General features: G+C 38.1%; 1 protein-coding gene across 2 annotated transcripts in view; it reads right to left on the bottom strand.

The window, feature by feature from the left end:
* Positions 1–1366: 1366 nt before the first annotated feature.
* The window catches only part of LOC132108242 (protein Atg16l2-like), a 43948-nt gene continuing 21215 nt past the window's right edge, over positions 1367–24099 (bottom strand). The window contains exons 15-18 of one of the 2 annotated variants that reach the window (XM_059514910.1): positions 12643–12792; positions 10880–10927; positions 7864–7965; positions 1367–2447 (exon numbers count right to left, since the gene is read on the bottom strand). In XM_059514910.1, the coding sequence (XP_059370893.1) occupies positions 2354–2447; positions 7864–7965; positions 10880–10927; positions 12643–12792 (394 nt within the window). In that variant the 3' untranslated portion in view covers positions 1367–2353. Of the gene's footprint in view, positions 2448–7260; positions 7707–7863; positions 7966–10879; positions 10928–12642; positions 12793–24099 lie in introns of those variants that run through there. The other variant, XM_059514911.1, reaches the window with a different exon arrangement.

Here is a 24099-nt window from a genome sequence, read left to right as displayed (position 1 = left end):
TTTCAAAACTTAATGCAGGAAACAAATATCAAATAATAATAATGATAATAATAATTAATAAATAAAAGCACTCTAATCACAACTACAAACAAATATTTTTGTCTCAAATAACCCGCTATACAGTGAGACACATTTTGAAATTATTCTTTATTTTTTATTTTATTTAATAAAATGTAAAATGTATTTAATTTGTATGATTATTTAATGTAATAACCCACAAAATCACTTGTATCATGTAACTGTGTCATGACACAATTTTTGGTTTTTCAGGACATATAGTATTTTGTACTCTATTCATGGAAGGCGCCTGTTAGAGCATAGAGAAGCATGGACTTACTACTCTTTGCTCTGTCTTTCATTTTGCATGTAAACAATTGACTTGATAATAAAACTCACTTTTGGTTCTTAAGTTTTTGCAAAAAAGAAATGAGTGTAATTAACAAATATACCGCTGTTCCCTTGATAACTGTGCTACTTTGAGGACGATCCACATTTGGAAAGGCAGAGTTCTTTTAAGTTTTACTTGGTAACAATGCAGTGATCTACAGTAAGATCAGAGATTTCTGAGGCACATACATAGTACTTCACCATAGCAACTAGCTCATATGGTTTTAGGTTGATAAATATTCTAGACACAACATTAAAACTACTCGGTCCAACAGCTGAGTTTAAGATGGGCATTAGACTTTCCATCATCTAACCGTCAATTAACATGCAAATGAACACAGCAGATCGAATCAAATGGTGGTCTGTACATTACGCTGGACTCGTGTGATCTCTGATGGCAGTAATTTGGGTCTTCAAAGTCAGTCAGAGCGGTGTGCTGTGATTCTCATCAGACACGGGCTCTTTTAAATGCTAATCTGAGTGCAGTTTAGCAGTGAGCATACTGGGTCTCTATGGCAGCACTAAAGAGTGTGGCGGAGGCCAAGGCTTCCTCTCATTCATTTTTAAAACACAAGTCCCTTTTTATAATAAATTACTGGAGTCAGTCCAATAGAACTAAAGCAGTGATTAACAACACACAGTAGGGTCTTTAAGTCTTAGACCACTAGTGAAAATGCTTCTATTTTGCTGTTTTTCTAATTTAATATATTTTTTCATTATTAGAAATCATTGGCATGACAATTAGAGTGAATTTAAAAATCAACAAACACAATAATTGGAGTGTCTGCTTTAATGACAGGACCAGAATAGAATAGAAATAGATCAATTTGAAAAAACTATAGTCAATAAAACATCATAATGGTCCCAAGATTTCCACTGTGGTGTAAGACAGCTAAAATATATACACTAGCATTCAAAAGTTTGGGGTCAGTCTTTTCTCCTCACAAAGCCTGCAATCTATCAACCCTTATTTGATTTAAAAAAAAAAAAGAAAAAGAGCAAAAAAGTAATAGTGTAAAATACTATTACACTTTAATAGAATGGTTTTCTATTTTATTTTTAAATGTATTTTATTGCCAAAGCTACATTTTCAGCAGCCAATTACTCCAGTCTTAGGCATCACATGATCCTTGAGATCTCATTCTAAGAAATATTTCTTATTAACTTAAACAGTTTGAAGTTCATATTATTGTGAAAACAATTGTTTTTTTTTTTTTAAATAACAGAATTTATTTAAAATAGACATCTTTTTACATTGTAAATGTCTTTACTGTCACTATTGATCTACTGAATATCAGCACTTATTTCATAAAAAAATACTGACCCCACAGTTTTGAACGAAAGTATAATATTTATATCTCATTTTATACTGTATTCAAGAATCTGTGTCATTGTGCGACAATATACAATGGCCTTTTACCAGGCCTTCAATTTTGTGTCTGTTCTGTGTTTTGGTCTCTAAAAATAGGACTGAAATGCGAATCCATTGGGGTCGAGTTTCCACATATTCAGAAATGTGTTGTCTTGTTCCTAAAACAGGCTGAATCCATTTTGTTCATGTTTCCCTTTGATATCAAATCCCACAGGCAGCAATATCTGGCGTACGGCAAGAGGTCTCAGATTTTAAAGTTGCTGACAATTATAGTTCGAAGTCAAGCAATAGGAAGGCCTACAAACGCTTTGGCAAATTCTGCATCGGTAATTCATCTGTAACAAGGTTTCAAAACAAAACCCAGACAGCTCTGCTCAACAGTCGCCAGACCCCTGTAGCATTAGCACATCTGTCTGCGTTTTGGATGACACAGCCTCTTAGCAACAAAGACTGTCACAATACTAAGGATCCTGCTATTGACGGAGTGCAGAGTGTGAGCTTTCCCAACAAGGTTGTGTTTTGATGACATCCCTGAGTGCATTTCCAGGAGTGTCTTCAGTTGATAAGATGGAAAAAGGCAGCCCGTGTCTGGTCTCAGATATCGCTCCAGAGCACAGCACGACGGCTCTTGTCCACGCTTACCACATATTCACCTGACAACGACCAGGCCACAGCGCTTATTGAAGCTCTGCAAAAAGAATTTAGCAGAATCTTAGAATTCAATTTAAAGACAAAATTAAAGAGATAATTCACAGCATCCCACCCAAAAAAAGCATTCGGGAAAAGTGGAATTATTGACACAAAAAACTCCATAACTAATATACCGTATTCTAATTATCCTGAAGCCACCTTGAAAACTACAATATAGCTTTTTGCAAAGAACAGATTGAAATTTAAGTTAATATTTGCTGAATATCTTTCCTGCTCTTTAAACCTTTGACAATTTAGAGTTCATTTATATGCATCATGACACATTTTTACATCATAATGGCTGACTGTATATTATCCCTTATTTGAGAGTGACTTGCAGTATATACTAAAGCAGGAAAAAAGGTAAACTAATCAAACTGGAGTGCATTTCCTGTACAACAATGTAGCTTGCTGCTTAACTGTTCCTTTGCCCCAACACTTCCATGCAATTGACTGAATTTTCTGTATTTTTACTGTTATATGGTAGGGGGCGCTAATACACATCTTCTGAAAAAGAACTGAATGTCTGAAAAAAACATAAGCGAAGACGAAGAAGCAAAAACAAGTGATCACATATAGGTAAAATAAAGCGATGATCAAGCATTAAACAGCATTTAAATCAAAACTGCCTAACGTTACCAATGTTACGAATGAAATTTTGACACATGAAGTGGTTTAGGACTGTTTAAGGTTTGAAAGTGAAAAAAAGTGAGTGACATGACATACAGCCAAGTATGGTGACCCATACTCAGAATTTGTGCTCTGCATTTAACCCATCCAAAGTGCACACACACACACAGCAGTGAACACACACACACACACACACACACAGACTGAAGTGAAGTGAAGTGACATTCAGCCAAGTATGGTGACCCATACTCATAATTTGTGCTCTGCATTTAACCCATCCGAAATGCACACACACAGAGCAGTGAACACACACACTGTGAGCACACACCCGGAGCAGTGGGCAGCCATTTATGCTGCGGCGCCCGGGGAGCAGTAAACACACACCCGGAGCAGTGGGCAGCCATTCATGCTGCGGCGCCCGGGGAGCTGTTGGGGGTTCGGTGCCTTGCTCAAGGGCACCTAAGTCGTGGTATTGAAGGTGGAGAGAGTGCTGTACATTCACTCCCCCCATCTACAATTCCTGCCGGCCCGAGACTCGAACTTGCAACCCTTGGATTGCAAGTCCAACACTCTAACCGTTAGGCCACGACTGGAGGTGATGATGGAAACTATCTACATTTTGAATCATTGTTCTGTACCCTATACTGCAAAAATATTTAAAAAAAAACTGATTTTCTCAGCTTTCCATTCAAAATTTTGCTTTTTTATGAAACTTACAGTATACATAAAAAAGCATGATGCTAGAATAAAACAGGGTTTTTGTTTAAAAGCAGAGGCTCTGTTCTGTCTTTTCTTTTTTAGACATATTGCATGTTCAGATATTCATACAACAAAATATTTGGGGGGGCCATGAAATTTTGTGAAAGTGACCCAAAGGGCTGGCGGTGACTTGAAAATTTGGGGGAAAAAAAAAAAAAAAACCCTTCTGGGAGTAACAGATGTGGTCACATTTGCTAAATTTAGGTGAAATTTCATGGGCAAAAAAGATAATATTGTCAATAGCGTAGCAATGTAAAGTAGGGCTGTCAAAACATTTATTTACGCTTTGAACATTAATCGAATTTAAAATAAAAATCCATGTTTGAATGCAAAAAGGTTGCAGCCTTATCACTGGCACACAAGTTGTGTTGACGATGTAAATGTCCAGTTGAACCCACTGGTTGTAGCACTGCTACGTTGTTCATTCAAAATACTGCGGAAAAAGAGAACATCAATGTGGAGAAGATGTTGTTTACATCCAAATTGAAACCAAGCCGTTCACACAGAATGCATATTTATCACATTTTCTATAGGGACATCTATCACCGTTGCACTCACGTCTCGCACAAGAGAACCACATGTTTAGAAAGCCATGTAAAATTAATGTAAGTTAAACTTTTAAAAACATGTCTCGAGACTTAATGGCAGTTTTTCCCATCCCACTGCATCTCATGTTTTTAACCCTCTGAGGTCTAAGGGTATTTTTGGGGCCTGGAGAAGTTTTGTCATGCCCTGACATTTGTGCTTTTTTCAGTTTCTTATAAACATCTAAATGGCTAAAGTCTAATCTCACTGTAATCAGCACAAACTGGGCTATAATAATATGTGCACAGCATGTATGTACATGATTGAGTTTTTGAGAATTTTTTTTATTGTAAATTAATGTAATTTTATGTTTCTAGTTTATTTAGAATATATTTAATTATCCCACAACATAATTTAATATTCACTTGCGAGTGCAGTTAAACAGTTTATTAGGAACAATCAAAGCTGACTTTCAAAGTTGATTTTTTTGCATCATTACTCCAGTCACACAATCCTTCAGAAATCCTTTTAACAATCTGATTTTCTACAAAAAAAAAAAAAAAATTATTATTATTATTATTATTAATGTTGAAAAGACATGATAATATTTTTTCAGGTTTTTTTAGGGGGGATGAATTGAAAGAACAGCATTGCTTGTTACATCAAACAATTACATCATTTGTTACATTTACATTTATTTGTTACATTTATATTATTTACATCAAGCTTTTGAATGGTATAGTAGTGTATATTGTTACTGAAACTTCATAATGTTTCACTTGATTATACACTTAGTCAGGAATTATAGTTTAGAAAAAGTCTAACTAGTAAAATGCTTACACGTTATGTGAAAACTAGTACAAGTGTATAAAAAAAAGAGACTTACTCATGTTTATGATCTCTGCTGAATAAAGCGCTTCATTCTTTTTTTTTCTGCGGAAATCCAAATCTCAAATCACATCTTTTTGGGGTGAATTATGTCTCATTCCTCTCATCGCGAAGCAAACAGTAAAATAATAACACTTGAAGAACAGTCTGGCTGCGTTGTCTTCTGTTGTATGGGCGTATTCAAGCTGCGTGCTTCAGTGACACATCAGAATCTGAATAGCTCGTTCAGCAAGGGTGACGTGGTCGCATTAGAAGATAATGAAGGAAGACATGAAAAACGGACATCGCGTTGTTTTCATATGGATTACTTTAACACAGAATATCTGTTTTCGGCGGCACTTGTTTAGTTTAAAAGTAGACATGTCAGGCTTTCTATAGATATCTCTCTCATGTCTCTTCGTTGAGTATTCACGGAGTTACAGTTCATTTAAATGACGTGTTTGTAAAAGAAGATCAGCGCAGACAAAGGCTGCAGACAGCACACCTTGTTTGTTATCTTTATTTTATAAATGCACAACGTTTTGTTATTATTATGTCTGTATACAAAAAAGTAGACCCTCTACAGATTTGATTGATTGAAGTTCTTTTCAGGGTTATCAGAAGAAAATGCCTCATAACGCGTATACGTGTTAATCGACTCCAGAGGGTTAAGTGAATAAAGTACTCTTTGTGATTGGTTTTCAGTCCTTTGTATTAAACTATACATACATGCATGATGCTGATTTGTTTCTAAATGTTTAAGCAACTTAATTAATTATATATAGTTTATAAACATTATTTTAAACATTATGTACTTTTTCAAGCAGCTTTCTGTTGGTCAGAAGAGTGAATTCACATAACAAACTTGAAATTAGCAAAACAATTAGCAAAATTTGCGTGGGCAACTTTTATTGTCATCACAGAAACACTTTGATTCAGCGTGAAATGAATGAAGGTGTCAATGAAATTTCGATGACCAAGATAAATTGACATTATAATAGATGAAACAGCCCAAATAGCCAATTAAATCAAGGTTGAGAAACCTTGTTGCTAGGCCTGTCATGATAACAAGTTTTGCTGAAAGATAAATTGTCCAAGAAATTATCGCGATAAACGATAATATCGTCGTTCTAAGACCAGTTTCAACTAATATAATGATAATGGCATAATAACACAGGTACACCAGGTCACCAGGTCATGTGAAAAGAACCGACTCAATCAGCTTCCTTCAGGGTGAAAATACCCGTTGTTTTTGAAAAACGGGGTGCACCAAAACACTGCAAAGTTTTATTTTACTCTTCTTCGAAAATAAATATTGTAGCAGAGTTACAGCGAGGGTTCTTCAGTGGTGGAAATCCATTACTGATATTTCCTTGTTGTAACGGATATCGCAGCTGATGGATGCTTAGCAATGACAGATGCATCAGGAGCGCAACTGCACGAGCGCTTTGGAATGGAGAAAATGACGCGCGTGTGTGTTAACTGGGCGTGTTGACACACGCATCCACACGCCTACAGGCATATTTAGCTGAGCAAGCCAAATGAAGCGAGCGAAAATAAGGCCAATTTCGACAGAAAGGGCAACGAAGGTACTTGCAAAATATTTTACGCGGTATTAAAAGGAAGTACAATAGTTGTGCAAGTACATAGGTGTATCACTTGCGACGCAAACATCCACAAGCAAATGAAAGGGGCTTCCCAAAGCTGGTCACTCTAGCGAGACGTTATCTCTTTATTCCCAGGACATCTGTGCCATCGGAGAGGGTGTTTTCTGTCGCGAGCTGTCCACAGGCTGCGCTCCAGACTAACCCCACATCACATCATGACATGCTTCATTATTTAAATAAAAATAGAAAAAAATTATTGCGGCCGAAAATATAATCAAGCTCATTTTTTTTTATTGTGCGATTAATTGATTTATCGACTATCGCGACAGCCCTACTTGTTGCCATACGCAAATTTTGTCAATAAAGCTTTTAAATCCATCTAGCTTTGCTAAACTAACGGACACATGGATTTAAACCATGCATAATACAATGAACCACAATGAACCACTGGAGAAATTAACTTGCTAGTCATGACTATTTCCCAAAATTTAAATAATTTGTTGCTGGTTTAGTAATTTAGAACTGTAGTAAATTACATCACAATGGTGGTGGAGTCAGATTATTGCTGTAAATATTAAACATGGCATCTACGGACTACTTCGCTATTTTGTTCTCCATTGTTTCACTTTATTTTCAGATATTTGATTCAATTTCAGGCTCCGTATTACATTCCACTAGGGTTTTAGAGCAAAGCTGCACACGTCCACTCTTTGTTGTCTTTCCACACTAAAAGATGCAGAATGAAAATGTGGAATGACATACTGTATATAGGTTGTACTGCATATTAGCCAGTCCACGTCTTAACAAGAAACTATGCTGAAGTTCTCACCACACAATTCTGGTATGCTGTTTGCAAATGTGTGTTGGAGCTATGGTTTTGGAAAACACAGAAATACTGAATTATGTTGGTCACAATCATAGTTTGCTAACGATATTTAGGAAATGCTTGTAGGATACTTGTAAGAAAAGCAAGTATTGTTAGGAAATGAAATGATTGGTTGTTTGTGGTGGCCATCTCTGTGTTACCTGTGCATGTCAGGAAGCCGTTTTTCAAGGTTTCCTGTGTTCACATTCCATATGTAGACGGCACCATCTGCAGAGCCAGCTGCCAGGAAACTGCCATCCGGACTGAAAAAGAGAAAAAACCGTCCATTGTGACTGATGACTACAGACTGAAAGACATTACTCTGTGGAACTGTTTTTCTCTTGCCGTATAGATCCCTCGGGCCAGTGATCTGATAAAAAATTGACTGAAATGTCAGGAAGCTATACAAGACATATCTGTTCAGTCTGTTCCATAACCAAGTGAATGAAGATTAGCTTTTTTTATGCTGAAATTATGCTGCCTTCATAGACCTTATTTTGGACAAATTAGACATGGCTTTAAATGTATACCTCACAGAGTGTGTGATCGAAATACCACAAGCGCAATGACAAAAGACAATAAGATGGTGGATGGAAACTATGAGCATTAGCTGAAACCAATGTAAAGTGTTTCAAATCCGTTGAGGCTCCATTTCAGACAGCATGCCGTCTTAGAAGTATGTAGAGAGCAAGAGACAAAAACTATAGTCAATAACCATCTGGACACAATTTTCAATGTTTTTGCTCTTTTCCACGATACTGCATCTGACATGAATCAATGGATTTCAAAAGGTACTATAAGCGATTTCAGTCTTGCTAACCTCTGCTGGACTACATTAGATCACACTATCCCTTCAACCACACGGCTTCTCTAAAAAACCCTGTGCTCCAAAGACATGTCAGCCAATCCACTGTCAGCAATCCCAAATGCAGTAAAATATTAACAGGCAAAGAGTATTGCTCATTGGCTGGTTTTATGACTGGCTAAAAACATGTTTGTTACAGAGTGTAGGGACAGGTTTGATTTCCTTGGACACCTATTTCTGTGATATTCACATGGTTGCAATTCCCGTTTGGTCCTACACTACCCTGCAAAAGGTTTTTTTTTTTAATGCAGGAATTATGCATTAAACTGACTGAACTTGACAGTCAAAGATTTTCACATTGTTAAAAAAAAATTCTATTTCAAATAATTGCTGTATCTATAAAAATGGTTTTCACAAAAAACATTAAGAAGAACAACTGTTGATAATAACATGAAAATACGGAGCACAAAATCAGTATATTAGAATAATTTCTAAAGGATCATGTGACACTGAAGCCTGGAGTAATTATGCTGAAAATTCAGCTTTTTTTCATAACAAGAATAAATGACATTTAAAAAATATATTTTTTTTCCCCATAATTATTTTATTATAACATTTTTTTATAATTACAATATTTCTGTTTTACTGTATTTTTCATTTACATAAATGTAGCCGTTAGTGAGCATAAGAGACGTCTTTCAAAAGCATAGCATTGTACAGACCCCAGAATATTAAACAGTAGCATATATAATATAATATAATATAATATAATATAATATAATATAATATAATATAATATAATATAATATAATATAATATAATGTTCCATACAGATTAATCATTCTTCACATACTGTAAAATATTTTGCCAGATAACAAAATGAAATGAATTTCAAGCAAATTTTATTCAATAGAAATAGCATGTTTGTTTCCTCCAGTGTAGTAGATATGCTTTGCTCGACTATTAGTGTTTCCTATGACAGTGGGCTGTTTCTACCTGCGCAGTCTAAAAGAAAAATGTTGGCCAAGGAGGGAAGATGCTGAGTTATATGCCTGGCACAAGAGTGCAGAGCGAAGGTGTTGATGAATGATGAAGCAACCATTAGATGCCTGCTTGTGACTCTCTGTCTTTTTGTGCTCATGCAAGATCCATTCGTGAAAAAAAAGCCACAGTGCGTTCTTGGCCTCACTTGTGTCCATGGAAACGGTATATGCCTATGCAGGGAAGTGCTAAAAAGACTCATCTGTAAGGTTTCTCATCTCACATCATATGGAATGTGTTGCATTTACTTTCTAACAATGCTGAGAAAAACTGCAGGGTCAGACTGTGCATGAGGATATAAAGGCTGCAAAGGCTCAAGGAGTATTGAAAACACATCTGTAGTAGAGGTAGAGCACACCATTTTTAGGCCAGAAATTAAAAGCATCTATCTGATTCTTTAATACGGCATCTTACGCTGTTATATAAGCCTTTTCTGTAAATTCATACACAACAAAAAAGTTTGGCAATGAAATTAAGCCTAAAGCACAAAATAAGATGACCTCTGAAGGATCATGTGACACAGAAGACTGGACTAAAGGTGCTGAAAATTATAATTCAATTCGAATTAAATTTAATTAATTATAAAATAACAGTTAACTGGATTTCAGATTTCAAATAAATGCAACTTCTGTGACCATTAGATAACTTTAAAAAAAAAAAAATATATATATATATATATACCAGCCCCATTGATGGTAATGTAACTAAACAATACAATAATGTAACATAATGATTTTTTTTTCTCAGCAACACCAATAATTAAAAAATGTATTAATAATCTAATTACTAGCTCCAAAATTAATTGAATGTAAATGAATGAAATGATTAATGAATGAAAATGTCACTATACAAATTATCTAAAAGGTTGGCTTCACATTCATCTAAAATAAGTAAATAAATAAATAACACGTCTTATTTTCTTAATTTTGAGGTTAAATATGACCAGCACAAGTTTTGTAAGTTTCACCCAAAACTATCATGGAACTGCACGCTGAGAATAATCCAGACTTTTACCCGAAAGAAAACAAGACGTGACTCCCTCTGAAACTAGAAACTGACAAGAGTGACAAATGAAATCTGTCTTGCCAGCTATCAGAATTGGATTTTCCATTCACATAACCTCTCCAAAGACTAAGAAAAGAAAAGTCAGCACTGCAAAACAGAGTTTGTGTAGATGCCAACGTTTCAGGGGTTGTAAGCATCACACAGCATGCCATCTCGAATGAGACATAGCACAGACATGTCCTATTACTGCACAGACAGTGGTCTGCAAACTCAACACTGATGGATGGCTAGCGACGACTCACTGCGTCCTGTTTGAGTTCACTCACCTGAAGATGGCCTTGGTGCTGTCACTTCCACATTTGAATCCCTCCGCTCTGAAACAAGCAAGAAAAAGAGAGAAATTTGTGAGTGTTTTGTAAAATGAACAACAAAACTAATCAGAGTGCTCATTCAGATTTATATAAACACACTTTTTAAATGCCTTGGGCCATTTTCTGTCTATATAACTAGTTTCTCTGTTTTTGCATTTGGAATTGCCTTAAAACAAAGGATAATGCTGAAGGGAGCCGTTCTGTCATTGGTGCCAGGGAATTGAATATGCATGATTTAAATCAGGGTTTCTTAACCTTTTTGATGTCGGGGCCCAAATTTTACAGTACAAAGTGGCCCAGGGCCCAATCAAATATTAGCACTGTATTGGTTTATTGATCTAAGCCTTGGTTTGATTTGTATTCAATAACTAAATGAAATCCACTTGCAGTTTAACAGTTTATTATTCATGTGTATATAAACCTGCACATACAACAAGATGCCAAACACACAACAATTCAGGGAACAAATCAATCTGCATCAAGAACAAAATTAAAAGACAGGCATATTAATGCAAAAAATCAGTAAGATTTGACAGATTTTGCTTACAAAAAATTAACATTTATATAAAATAAATAAAATAAAATGTTTTGCTAAAATAAATTCAAAATAATATTTTTAAAATTAAATAAGTTGTAAATTAACATTGAAATAAACTGCAAATGAAAAAATATAGGCGCACTGACGGACCGCTCCTGGAACGCACTGACAGACCTACTCAGCCGCATGCAGTGTGAACGCTGGAATCCTGGGTGTGTAAAAAAAAATATGCAAACGCATACGCACTGCAGACGGAGTATGTGTGAAACAGGCGTAATTCAGCGCGTGCAGCACAGCAAAGCTGCACAAGCGTCTGGTGTAAACACAAGCATAGACTAGAGTGGTCGTGATCAGCTCCGGTAGCCGCGTCGGAGCCGTAACGCGCCGCAGACGTGTGCAGTGGAAATCATTGCTTATTAGCGCTTGTTAAACAACTAACTGAGGCATTACTGCCACTAGTGGTGTGATGGTGTATTGTAACTGTCTCATAGATAACAGTGGTCATTCTGGTGTCTTCAATTGATAACTTGTTTGGTCCCGCGGCCCTTGCGGCCCACAGGTGAAAAACGTAAAGTTTTTTGCGGCCCTCCAGGTGGTTATGGTTATGGTCCCTATAGTTAAGAATAGGTGATTTAAATGACAAAGTCATTTTGTTTGTCTCTTGGAACTTTAATCAATATTGTGAGCCTATTGCAAAGTCGTTTCTCAATAAAAAAAATACCTTCTCGTATATGGTAACAAAAACTGTGTCTGTGTGTATTTATTAAATTTAAAGGTGTGTGTGTGTGTGTGTGTGTGTGTGAAATTTACTGCCACTTTTTGGAAATAAAAATGTTCAGCATGTGTATCCTTAATTAATTACCCAAATTAATTCAGAATCAATATAAAAGAGGCATGATAATTACATTAAATAAGCACTTTTTATTCATATAATTTAAAATATAGTTTTGAGTAGATGTTTATTTTTCATGTGTTTTGAGGATCACTCAATGTCATATTATCATAAACATGTATGTTGCAGGTCCTAATTAACTTACTTACCAGCTGGCAGAGTTTTATTTGCTCGCCAAAGGCATGTTTTGTTGCTTAGCAAGAGTTATAAAATCTATTTCTGTGTATGATGCTGTTAAGAATACACCCCCACCTGTGCCTAACCCCCTCTGTGTTTGTGTGTGTCTACCTGAAGGCCACCCTGTCGTTACTCTTTCTCAGGTCAACCAGCTGCAGGATGTCATCCCTGGAGCAGCTGAGCAGCTGCCTGTGGTTGGGGCAGAGGTCCAGTGACGTCACTCTGCCCTGAAGAGGCACTTCCTGTGTGCAAGTGCCTGCCCTACGGAAAACAGACAACCGCATTTCACTTTACTGTCATATCTTAGTGTAACCAAGCATAATACAGCAAACAGGTAAACATGACAATTCAGTACTTGTTTTATAACTGTTTATTTTATTACGTTTATTTATTTTTAGGCATGGGAATTAAAGTACATTAAATTCTGTAATTAATACTTGCTGATTAATGCGTTAGAAATACTAAATGCAATTAAAAAAGCATCCATTTTTCAATTCCTGAAGTAGCTTATGTTATTTAACTTATACTAAAAGCTGTTATAATATTTTTTTAATGTTCTGTAATTGTCAACAAATGTCAAATTAAATAATAATAATAATAATAATGATGATGATGATGATGATGATGAAAATAATAATAATTTGTTGTTTAGTCTTGGCCTTCAATTATACTTTAATTCTGAATGGCTATAATTATAAATTTTATCTCTAGAAATTAAAAACAAAATAATCAATTTAACCGAAGCATCAGTAGTGGTATAGGTAATACTGGCCTTATTAATAATTAGTAAAAAATGTAATTATTTAATTATATGTAATGAATAAAGTTGAAAATAATATTAATAATTACAAATGTAAATGTTAAGTACAGAATCTATTTTAAAAGCAATGTATTTACAAAAAAATAATTAAAAAAGGAAGACATTTGATGTTTCAAACTATTTTCATGCTAATGTGAGAACATATGGATTTGGACTATTTTACCGTGTTTTTCAAGATTTCAATAATTTCAGGTTAATTTTATGTTCAATAATAGTTCTAATAGCTAATATCTTAAGTTATCTAATAACTACTGACAAAAAATAAATTAAATTCAATTACATTTTAAATTAAATTAAATTAAATTAAAGGTGTGCTTTTTAAATGCTTTTAAAATGTAATGGGACACCACAGTGAACCCTGATTGGGAAAAGTGACCTAGTTGTTGTTATTGCCATCTGGCCTCATATTATTTTTGTGTTGTATATTAGGACAGATCCAGCACCATGAGGCTTAAGGCCCATCTGAAGTCTGAAATCTGATAATTGCAGCTCTCCATCGAGCATAAGGAGACTGATGTCATGATAGATTGTCTCATTACACTATGAGTGATACACTTAATAAGACAAGAGAGGTGACTGCAGATGTGCAGCCTGAGGACACAGTCTGTTGTTTCCTTTTATATTCCAACAAGTTATCATCTGGACAAAGACAAGGGGAAAGATTGTGAATCTCAAGACATTTAACATTTATGATTTCCAGGTGTCACTCGGTAAACCAGAGGAGCCAAATTTTTCTGAACGTTGTGCAAGACAATGATTTGAATTTCAATCACAGAGACAGGCTGGAGTGTTTACTGTCTCTTAAAGCAACACAGATTTGGTGCGAGCTTATTATACAGTGAACGCATAACTCTGAAAGTAACTCTTCTTTTCCGAAAGAGGCAAAAATGGTCAAAGCATTGCATGGAGTAAAACGCAAATGTCATTATATAGCACAAATCCCATTACGACGAGATAAACAGAGGAGAGACAATCATGTGGTCTGATGGTTGCTAGGAGACAAGCGAGCCGTCGGCTCCTTGGCAGCTGAAAGCTGTGGTTGCTGGGAGTGAATGAGAGATGTCAAGGACTGAGACGTGGTGTAAATAATGGCTCTCTTTCTACCTCTGTGGCGTCATCTATATTGTCAGCTTCATGCTTGAAAGGTGAATTACGTTCGCCGTGAGGCTTTGTGGCCTATGAAGAACAGAGCTTTGCTGGATGAACATCCTTGGTGGTATTATTTTACATCTCTTATCCAATCAGAGCAATCAAAACACACTGAGATTCTGAAGAAGGAGGGTTAAGCAACAATTGAGGCATAATATTGCAGGGTCACTTAAAACGCAACCAAGTGATTTTCAAAGCAACCTTATTCAAGGAAACTTGATCAGCTCCAGTGTGACATAAGGGACATTTATGGTACACCATTAATATTTAGTAGCAGATGATGTAAGCTGTTCTTACGGCAGCAATGCATCGAATCAAAGACACATGTTTGCTGTTTTTGTTTAAGGGAATACACCACAGGTGAATAGGGCAACATCTTCAAAGTGCCCCATTATGCCATTTCCAATATTGCCCTTCATGCAGTGTGTAATGTAACAAATGTAATGTAATAAAACGATCAGCAAAGCCGAAAGTGCATGTTAAACTTACTGTCTCCCAAAATATAGAATCGACTCTCTACAGACTAATCGAGTCGTTAGTAATTCAAATCCCACTTTCGTGATGGTTACACGTCACTGAGTAACACATTTGCATATTTCCCGCCTATGTTCTATGTTGGATGGCAGTGAACAACTTGACCACACCCACAAACAGGTGATTTTACTGATGACTGCTTCTCTAATATCGGGGAGTTAAAAAAAACTGGTAAAGTTCAATGCGGGATTCACTAAACACTTGCTCTTGAAAAATGGCTCAATCCCGTTTATTTGGACCAGCTGCTCCACTAAATCACAACCTGTAATATACAAAATATGGACCTATGGCAATAGAGGTGCTCCGATCACAATCGGCCGATCGTTAATGCGCATCTCGTCAGTAAAGCCGGTTCTCTAATCAGCTGTAAATTCCATCAGGTGCGTGATTTCACATAGAACAGCTGTTACTACACAGAGCCGTTGTTAACTGACAAGATGCGCAAATAAATGCTGGAATTGAACGTGGATTTGCGCAGCTTCTCAGTTAACTAACAGCTCTGTGTAGTAACAGCTAAAATTTAGTAACGCACATTGCGTGATTCAATTGAATACTCCCCTCCCATAAATTTTGCGTTTGAAAGGGAAACTCCTACAGATGCATATTCGATAAGGTCAGGCACAAAAAGAACTTTGTCCATTTCTTTTCAGCGCTAATTCACCACTGCGCATCTTTAGTAAAACCAGACAATATAATTTTAATGCCAAAAGATAGTTTGCACTGGCGACAACTGTTAGTAAAACTGCCCCTTAGACTACGGTTTTGTATTAAAAGTTTTCTGAAATGTTATGTTTTTAAAAGCAAAGAGATTATTTAATCAAATTATGTATTTATTTGTTTGTTTGTTTATTTTTCCACGTTGGATTTTTTTATAACTCTATATCAGAAAATATTGCCACCAACCAGAAAAAAATAAATAATCAAGTCTTTAGGAATACCAATAAATATAAAATATTAATACATAATATAAATAAATAAATATATATATATATATATACGGTACAGACCAAAAGTTTGGACACACCTTCTCATTCAAAGAGTTTTCTTTATTTTCATGACTATGAAAATTGTAGAGTCACACTGAAGGCATCAAGGGCTATTTGACCAAGAAGGAGAGTGATGGGGTGCTGCGCCAGATGACCTGGCCTCCACAGTCACCAGACCTGAACCTAAGCATCTCTCCTCCTTCAAGACCAATGGAAGACCATTTCAGGTGACTACCTCTTGAAGCTCATCAAGAGAATGCCAAGAGTGTGCAAAGCAGTAATCAAAGCAAAAGGTGGCTACTTTGAAGAACCTAGAATATGACATATTTTCAGTTGTTTCACACTTTTTTGTTATGTATATAATTCCATATATAATTCCACATGTGTTAATTCATAGTTATGATGCCTTCAGTGTGACTCTACAATTTTCATAGTCATGAAAATAAAGAAAACTCTTTGAATGAGAAGATGTGTCCAAACTTTTGGTCTGTACTGTATATATATATATATATATATATATATATATATATATATATATATATATATATATATATATATATATATATAAATATGGACCTCTAACACTTGCTTGCTCTATTCTTTTTCTATTTTATCTTTTTTCTTTTGATTTATTATATTATTTAAAAGCCCTTGCTACGTGTACTGCGTTTAAGCTAACTGAGACTTGTTATAGCACTTGTATATCATTGCTCATTGTTGTTTTTGATTGCTTCCATTGTCCTCATTTGTAAGTCGCTTTGGATAAAAGCGTCTGCTAAATGTAAATGTAAATGTACGTAGTAATTATGTTAAAGCTACATGTCAATTACTCTTCCAGAACGGTAGCTCTATTCTTGGCTTGCATGTGCTTTTTGTTATTCAAAGTAATACTTGTTGTTGTTGTCAAGCTTGTCATGGTTTGCATGTAATGTCTATGTAATGAATAGATGTCACGTCACTTTCAGAGATAATCATTAATTATAATGAGCAATGTGGTTTTGTCATTGTCACATACCTGGACTCATTTTGTGTGTTTTTGCCCCTGTGTTCCAGTTTCTGTCTTCCGTGTGTGGTTTGATTAGTTCCCAGGTGTGTCTATTCATTTCTCCATGTGTTCTATTTCCCGGTTAATTTAGTGATTCCATCCACCTGTGTTTCCCCATTATCCCTTGTATAAAAGCCTTGTCCTTTCAGTTCTGTTTGGTCGGGTCTACTTGTTACTTGCCACTTGCTACCAGTTACTTGCTACTTACCTGTGTCTTCCTCTGGGATCCATGTTTGGATAATGCCTATGTTGGATAATAAAGCCTTGTTTCGTTTATCCTTCGGTTCCGTGTTCCTTCCAGCAGCGTAAGCCGTGACAGAAGACCCGACCCAAAAAATTAAAAAACTGCGTGTTTTCCCTCCGTTTTGTTTTCTGTTTTTTCCCAGTCTTTTTCTTTCCGTAGTGTCATGGATCCCCTCTATCGCCCGAATTCCTCCTTCTCCTGCTGAAGCAGGAGGAACTTTCTCTCGAGGACCATACCAGACGGTTTTTACTGCTAGCTAATGCCACCAGCTACCCGGACAGCAAGCTCTGCTGCTTCTATCACGCCAGCCTGAACTCCAAGTGCAGAGCGTTGTCGAACGAAGATGGTCCTCGGGAGGATTTTGCCGCGTTCGTAGAGTGGAATCTGGTGAGAAATGGGTCACCTCTCACGGTCTGCCCAATGGAGGATCTCGCCAGGTCCACTCTGGACCCAGAGCCCAGCCTACAATCTCCCCATGGTACGGGGCATAAGCCCGAGCCCACCGATGACGGAGAGCCAGAGAGCAACCCGTCAGACCAGGTGCGAGAGCCGGCGACACTGCCCACCACGAGGGACCTAAATGTTGAGCGCCGAATGGGTCAAAATGAGGGGGTTTTCAATTCACCTATGCCTGATCCTCCGTTAAGCCCAGGACGGGCTCCTGATCCCCCGTTAAGCCCAGGACGGGCTCCTGATCCCCCGTTAAGCCCAGGACGGGCTCCTGATCCCCCGTTAAGCCCAGGACGGGCTCCTGATCCCCCGTTAAGCCCAGGACGGGCTCCTGATCCCCCGTTAAGCCCAGGACGGGCTCCTGATCCCCCGTTAAGCCCAGGACGGGCTCCTGATCCCCCGTTAAGCCCAGGACGGCTCCTGATTCCCCGTTAAGCCCAGGACGGGCTCCTGATCCCCCGTTAAGCCCAGGACGGGCTCCTGATCCCCCGTTAAGCCCAGGACGGGCTCCTGATCCCCCGTTAAGCCCAGGACGGGCTCCTGATCCCCCGTTAAGCCCAGGACGGGCTCCTGATCCCCCGTTAAGCCCAGGACGGCTCCTGATTCCCCGTTAAGCCCAGGACGGGCTCCTGATCCCCCGTTAAGCCCAGGACGGGCTCCTGATCCCCCCGTTGAGCCCAGGACGGGCTCCTGATCCTCCGTTGAGCCCAGGACGGGCTCCTGATCCTCCGTTGAGCCCAGGACGGGCTCCTGATCCTCCGTTGAGCCCAGGACGGGCTCCTGATCCTCCGTTGAGCCCAGGACGGGCTCCTGATCCCCCGTTGAGCCCAGGACGGGCTCCTGATCCCCCGTTGAGCCCAGGACGGGCTCCTGATCCCCCGTTGAGCCCAGGACGGGCTCCTGATCCCCCGTTAAACCCAGGACGGGCTCCTGATCCCCCGTTAAGCCCAGGACGGGCTCCTGATCCCCAGTTAAGCCCAGGAAGGGCTCCAGCCCCAGAGCTCACTCCAGTGCCTGCTCCTCCGAAATTCCCACCCTCCCACCCACTCCTGCCTCCTCCTCCGCTGTCGTCTGGCTGCCCCTCTGCTCGCCCTCAGCCTACCATCATTGTGGTGCGAGCTCAGCGGGACCGCCATCCTCCAGCGCCGCCTTGGTCGGCGTCTCCCTCACCTCCGCCTCCAGCCTCTGAGGCCTGGACTCCGCCTCGGCCCGTTGACCCGTCGGCTCCACCATGGCTCCTAGCTCCTTCCTCTCCGCCGTGGCCCGGCAGTCCACATGCTCTGCCTGGCTCCCTCGTTTCTCCGGCTCCGCCTTGGTCTGGCGTCGTCCATCCTATGCCTCGGGACTCCACTCCTCCGGCTTCGCCTCATCCCTCCGTCCCTCCGGCTCCGTCAGGCTCCTTCATCCCCTCGGCTACACCTCAGTCCTCGGTCACTCTGGCCTCACCGCAGCCTTCCGGATCCACATCGCCGCGTCAGTCACCAGAGCCATCAGTTCCGCCTAGGACCTCCGGCTCCTCCCCGTCACCCTGGCTCTTCGGCTCTCCGTCTCCGCCTCGGGCTCCTCCTCCACTTGCTCCGTTGCCGTGGGTCGAGTCCCTGGAGTCGGCGACCATTCCTCCTCCATGGCTCCTTCCACCGTCGGCCCCACCTTGGGCCGTTATGGCTGTGGTCTGGGCCCTGCTTGGGTGCCTCCTGCTTCAGATCCCTCCTGTCTCCTCCCTGGCTCCTCCCTCCGTCGTCTCCTCCCTGGCTCCTCCTTCCGTGGTCCCTGTCTGCTGGCCCCCTCCTGGGAGGCTGTCCTCCACCGGAACCTCCTCCCAAGTTCCCACCCACGCCTCCCTTTGTTGTTTCTACGGTGCGAGGACGCACCTACCGGGAGGGGGGAGTACTGTCACATACCTGGACTCATTTTGTGTGTTTTTGCCCCTGTGTTCCAGTTTCTGTCTTCCGTGTGTGGTTTGATTAGTTCCCAGGTGTGTCTATTCATTTCTCCATGTGTTCTATTTCCCGGTTAATTTAGTGATTCCATCCACCTGCGTTTACCCAATTATCCCTTGTATAAAAGCCTTGTCCTTTCAGTTCTGTTTGGTCGGGTCTACTTGTTACTTGCCACTTGCTACCAGTTACTTGCTACTTACCTGTGTCTTCCTCTGTGATCCATGTTTGGATAATGCCTATGTTGGATAATAAAGCCTTGTTTCGTTTATCCTTCGGTTCCGTGTTCCTTCCAGCAGCGTAAGCCGTGACAGTCATGTGGCGTCACATAGCACCGCTTGATTGCAAAGTAGGGATTTCAAAATACAGAATGCAACTGAAAGGCAGCTGTGACTGGTTAGGTGTAGTGCATAGTGCTACTTCCTTTTTTAATCAAAATGATTATTCCAAAAGTAATCCGTATACTTACGACTAATTACTTGAAATGGTTAATCTTGAACATTAGTTGATTCTTTTTTAAAATTCTTTTAATTGCTCTGAAAAATACTTTTAAAAAGGAATTTCATAAAACTTGCACTCTGCAAAATATTTTTGTTATCTTTAAAGGTGAATCATACAAACATGCCGGTCTTTATGAATATTAACAAACACAGTTAGTTATGTCTCACGCAAAAGTGAATATTTTAGAGGACATTTTATATAAATCAATTAACTGGATCCATGAATACAGTTTTAAATTTAAAGCAGCTTTAAAAATTGATTCCATACATTACAAAGTGCATGAGATGATTTAAAATTTAAATTCTGTCATTAACTCACCCTCATGTTGTTCCAAACCTAACCTATAAGACTTTGGTTAATTTTTGAAACACAAATTAAGATATGTTTAATGAAACCTGACAGATTTCTTTCAATCCAATAAAAGTTCAGGCAACCAAAACTAGGTCGTGAAGGTGTTTTAAGAGTATTGCATATGAATAGAGTTGCTTTATTTAAGTCTTGTATAGAGATATAATCACTTTATATGCACTGTAAGTCACTTTGGATCGTCTACTAAATGCATAAGCCATGTAAATGTATATGATTAACTGATTTAATTTATGCTTTTATTCCCATATAAACATACATTTCATATGAATTTGTTTTCATGGCGCTTATGACTTTTTTGGAAGTTCTGTTTAAATGGACTGTCCCATTTTAAAGTCAAATGGGTTTGAACTACAGGAGAGTGAGTAAACGATGACATGATCTGAATTTTTGGGTGAACTATCCCTATAAAATAAAGACAGGAAAACCTCATACACAACTGAAAGTCCTTGGATTCCCCGAGCATGCTGTCACTTTCCTGAAAAATGAAGCTACAAATGTTTTTCCAGTGAATTGATGTTTTTTAAAAGCTGTCTACAGCACCAAATCTCATGGGAATTGTTTTGGCTAATATATAAAATGTGTTATGAATTGTAGTATGAATTCTATAAAAAGTTTCAATGCTGCCCATTATTTGAATGTTTTTTTTTTCCAAATGAGGGAGACTTTAAAAGCAGTTTTCACTATTAACCATTGTAAATTCTTCCTCAACATTTTTATTGCAATGATAAGAGTGGGAATTATGTGAGTGTTGAGGAATTCACTGTGATATAATGAACATTTTAAAATGTTTGACTCTCAAGAGTGGAAATGCTTAATTTTTTTTCCAAACAGTAATTCAATGATATTTCACACAGTAAACTCACATTCTGAATGTCCAACATACTTCTTTTGTTGTTTGTTTTGTTTTTTACTTGAGAAAAAGTAAACCAAATCTGTATAAGTTTTTTTTTCTTTAATCCAATGACAGTGTAGGTGTTTTCAGTGTAGGTTTCATGAGATTAAAAGCATCAAAGGAGGAGTCCCCCGAAAAAAAGAGTTAATGCTAATATTTCAAATTTTCATAAATGCATTTACAAAAGGGTTTATGAGTTCTCACTTGCCATAGCTGTATCTGAAATTGCATACTGTACTGTATGGTATGTAAAACATCTGGTTTGCAACCATTAAATTTGCATTGCAACCATTAAAAAAAGTACATTCTATATGTGACCCTGGACCACAAAACCATAGGTAATAGTCATAGGTAGCACAAGTATACAGTATTTGTAGCAATAGCCAAAAATACATAGTATGGGTAAAAATTATAGATGTCAAAAATCATTGGGATATTAAGTCAAGATCATGTTCCATGAACATATTTTGTAAATGTGCTACCATACATATATCAAAACTTAATTTTTGATTAGTAATATGCATAGCTAAGAACTTCATTTGGACAACTTTAAAGGCGATTTTATCAGTATGTATACTGTATATTTTTTTTACTTTTTGTCTCTCGAACACATACTGTCCAATCCTAACAAACCACACATCAATGGAAAGTTATTTATTCAGGTTTCAGATTATGTATAAATCTAAATTTAAGATTGGTTTTGTGGTCCAGGGTCAAATATATGTATATGGGTGGTATGAATACAATTCGGGCATACATGTTTCAGCTGCTTCACTGTCAAGTCCCAGAAAAATATTTTTAAAACAATTAACTAGATGGTATTGCAAGTTTTTAGTAAAGTGGATGTCACTTGAATCATGTTGTTGTTATGTTTCTATGTTGGGAAGTTCACAACGTTAAAACATGTAGATACGTTTTTTGCCATATATCCATTTAAAGAACAGCAATATACTAAATTAAACCAAAAGCATCAAAACATTTAGCCTAGAAAAAAAATTCACATCTGGAAATTGAATTCCACGCAGAGCAGCATAAACACATTTGAGCGTCAACTGTCAACACATGTGGAAGAGTTTCTCTCTGTATGACTGGGCCTGTGGAGAAGCCAATCTCACGCATTACCACAAAAGTGTTAACACGCCGTCTCTCGCCAGCGATGACACCACACACACCTGAGGCTGCACTGTTTTAGGTCATCACACTAGCCAGACGTGTGGTGACAGACAGCGAGCACTGCCAGCTGGGTTCATTACTCACAATTAACTGTCAGCCCTGGAAACTTGAAAGGTTGCTGTGAAAAGCACTACAGTGATCAACACATTTCTAGGTTTTACACTGCTACAAAGCCATTAAACCACAGCTCGTTTAACAAATCAACCTTCAACTGTACATTTTAAGGCAATTACATTCAGAACCAGAAAGAAAATGTAATACCTAGTTTGTGTACATAAGACTTAGGCCCCATTTACACACAGTATCAATATCCGTCTCAGGTGAGTGTTTATAACAGAATAATTACAGAAGAGATAGCAATGTTTTCACCACAGATTATACGTGGTCACATGTTTTCATCTAACATCAAATGAAGTTTGAGTGATCCAAGCAGATGTATAAAGATGGATAATAATACTAGATGTAGTGTAAACCTGAGAAGAAAGGCTAAATAAGAAATTTATTTTATGTTCTTTTATGTTCTGCTTTGCTTGTGAGAATACATCCCATTTGTGTGGAAGCTTATTTCTGACATGGAATAAAAATATGAAAAGGTAATTGCAACTAATTGCGATCTCACAGTTCTGACCTTTTCACACATTTGAACGTTTGAAAAAACATTTGAGTGTATATCTGACAATTCTGATTTATGATAACTGACCTGACTGCATGCAGAAAAAAAACAGACCTGTCAGGACGTAAGTTTTGAGGAAAAAAGTCAGAATTGTGAAAATATATAACATATTACCAAGATTTGTACATATGTGAATTGAACATAAGGTTCAGATAATCTTTTCCTTTCTAATGGCCTGTTTGCTCTTGGTCAGTTCATGTGCTTTCTCTAAATGGATCTGTATCTGATTTGTTTAAACCTTTCCATCTGCACTTGGCCACATCAACAACCAGATGCATTCACACTTTTCCAGTTTCATCTTGAATGCTTCCTAGACAATCTCAATTGTCTAGGACCAGGTGTAAACAGGCCCTAAGAATGCATTTATTAGGCCTGACTATATGGCTCAAATTCCTTTCATTTTTTTTATACTCTGAACAGTAAAAAAACACAAGCCAGTTCCTGCTTTCAATTTATTGCTATACCAGGTATTGTGGCAAAAATCTGACAAATCATTCAACCTTTCCATCTTTTAAGGCATTGCTCTCAAACTCAATTTCTGGAGGGCCACAGCTCTGCACAGTTTTGCTCCAACCCTAATCAAACACACCTGATCCAGCTAATCAAGGTCTTCAGGATTACTAGAAACATCCAAGCAGGTGTGATTTGGAGCTGGTTGGAGCTAAACTCTGCAAAGCTGTAGCCCTCCAGGAATTGAGTTTGAGACCACTGTTTTAAGGTGTTGGACACATTAAAGAAATAGTTAAAAAATATTGACTGTCTATTCTCATTAGTGTAGCGATTTTTGAAGCACAG

This window comes from Carassius carassius, chromosome 28 (assembly GCF_963082965.1).
Source record: "Carassius carassius chromosome 28, fCarCar2.1, whole genome shotgun sequence".
Lineage (NCBI taxonomy): Eukaryota > Metazoa > Chordata > Actinopteri > Cypriniformes > Cyprinidae > Carassius > Carassius carassius.
This window is presented reverse-complemented; position numbering and strand designations above follow the sequence as displayed.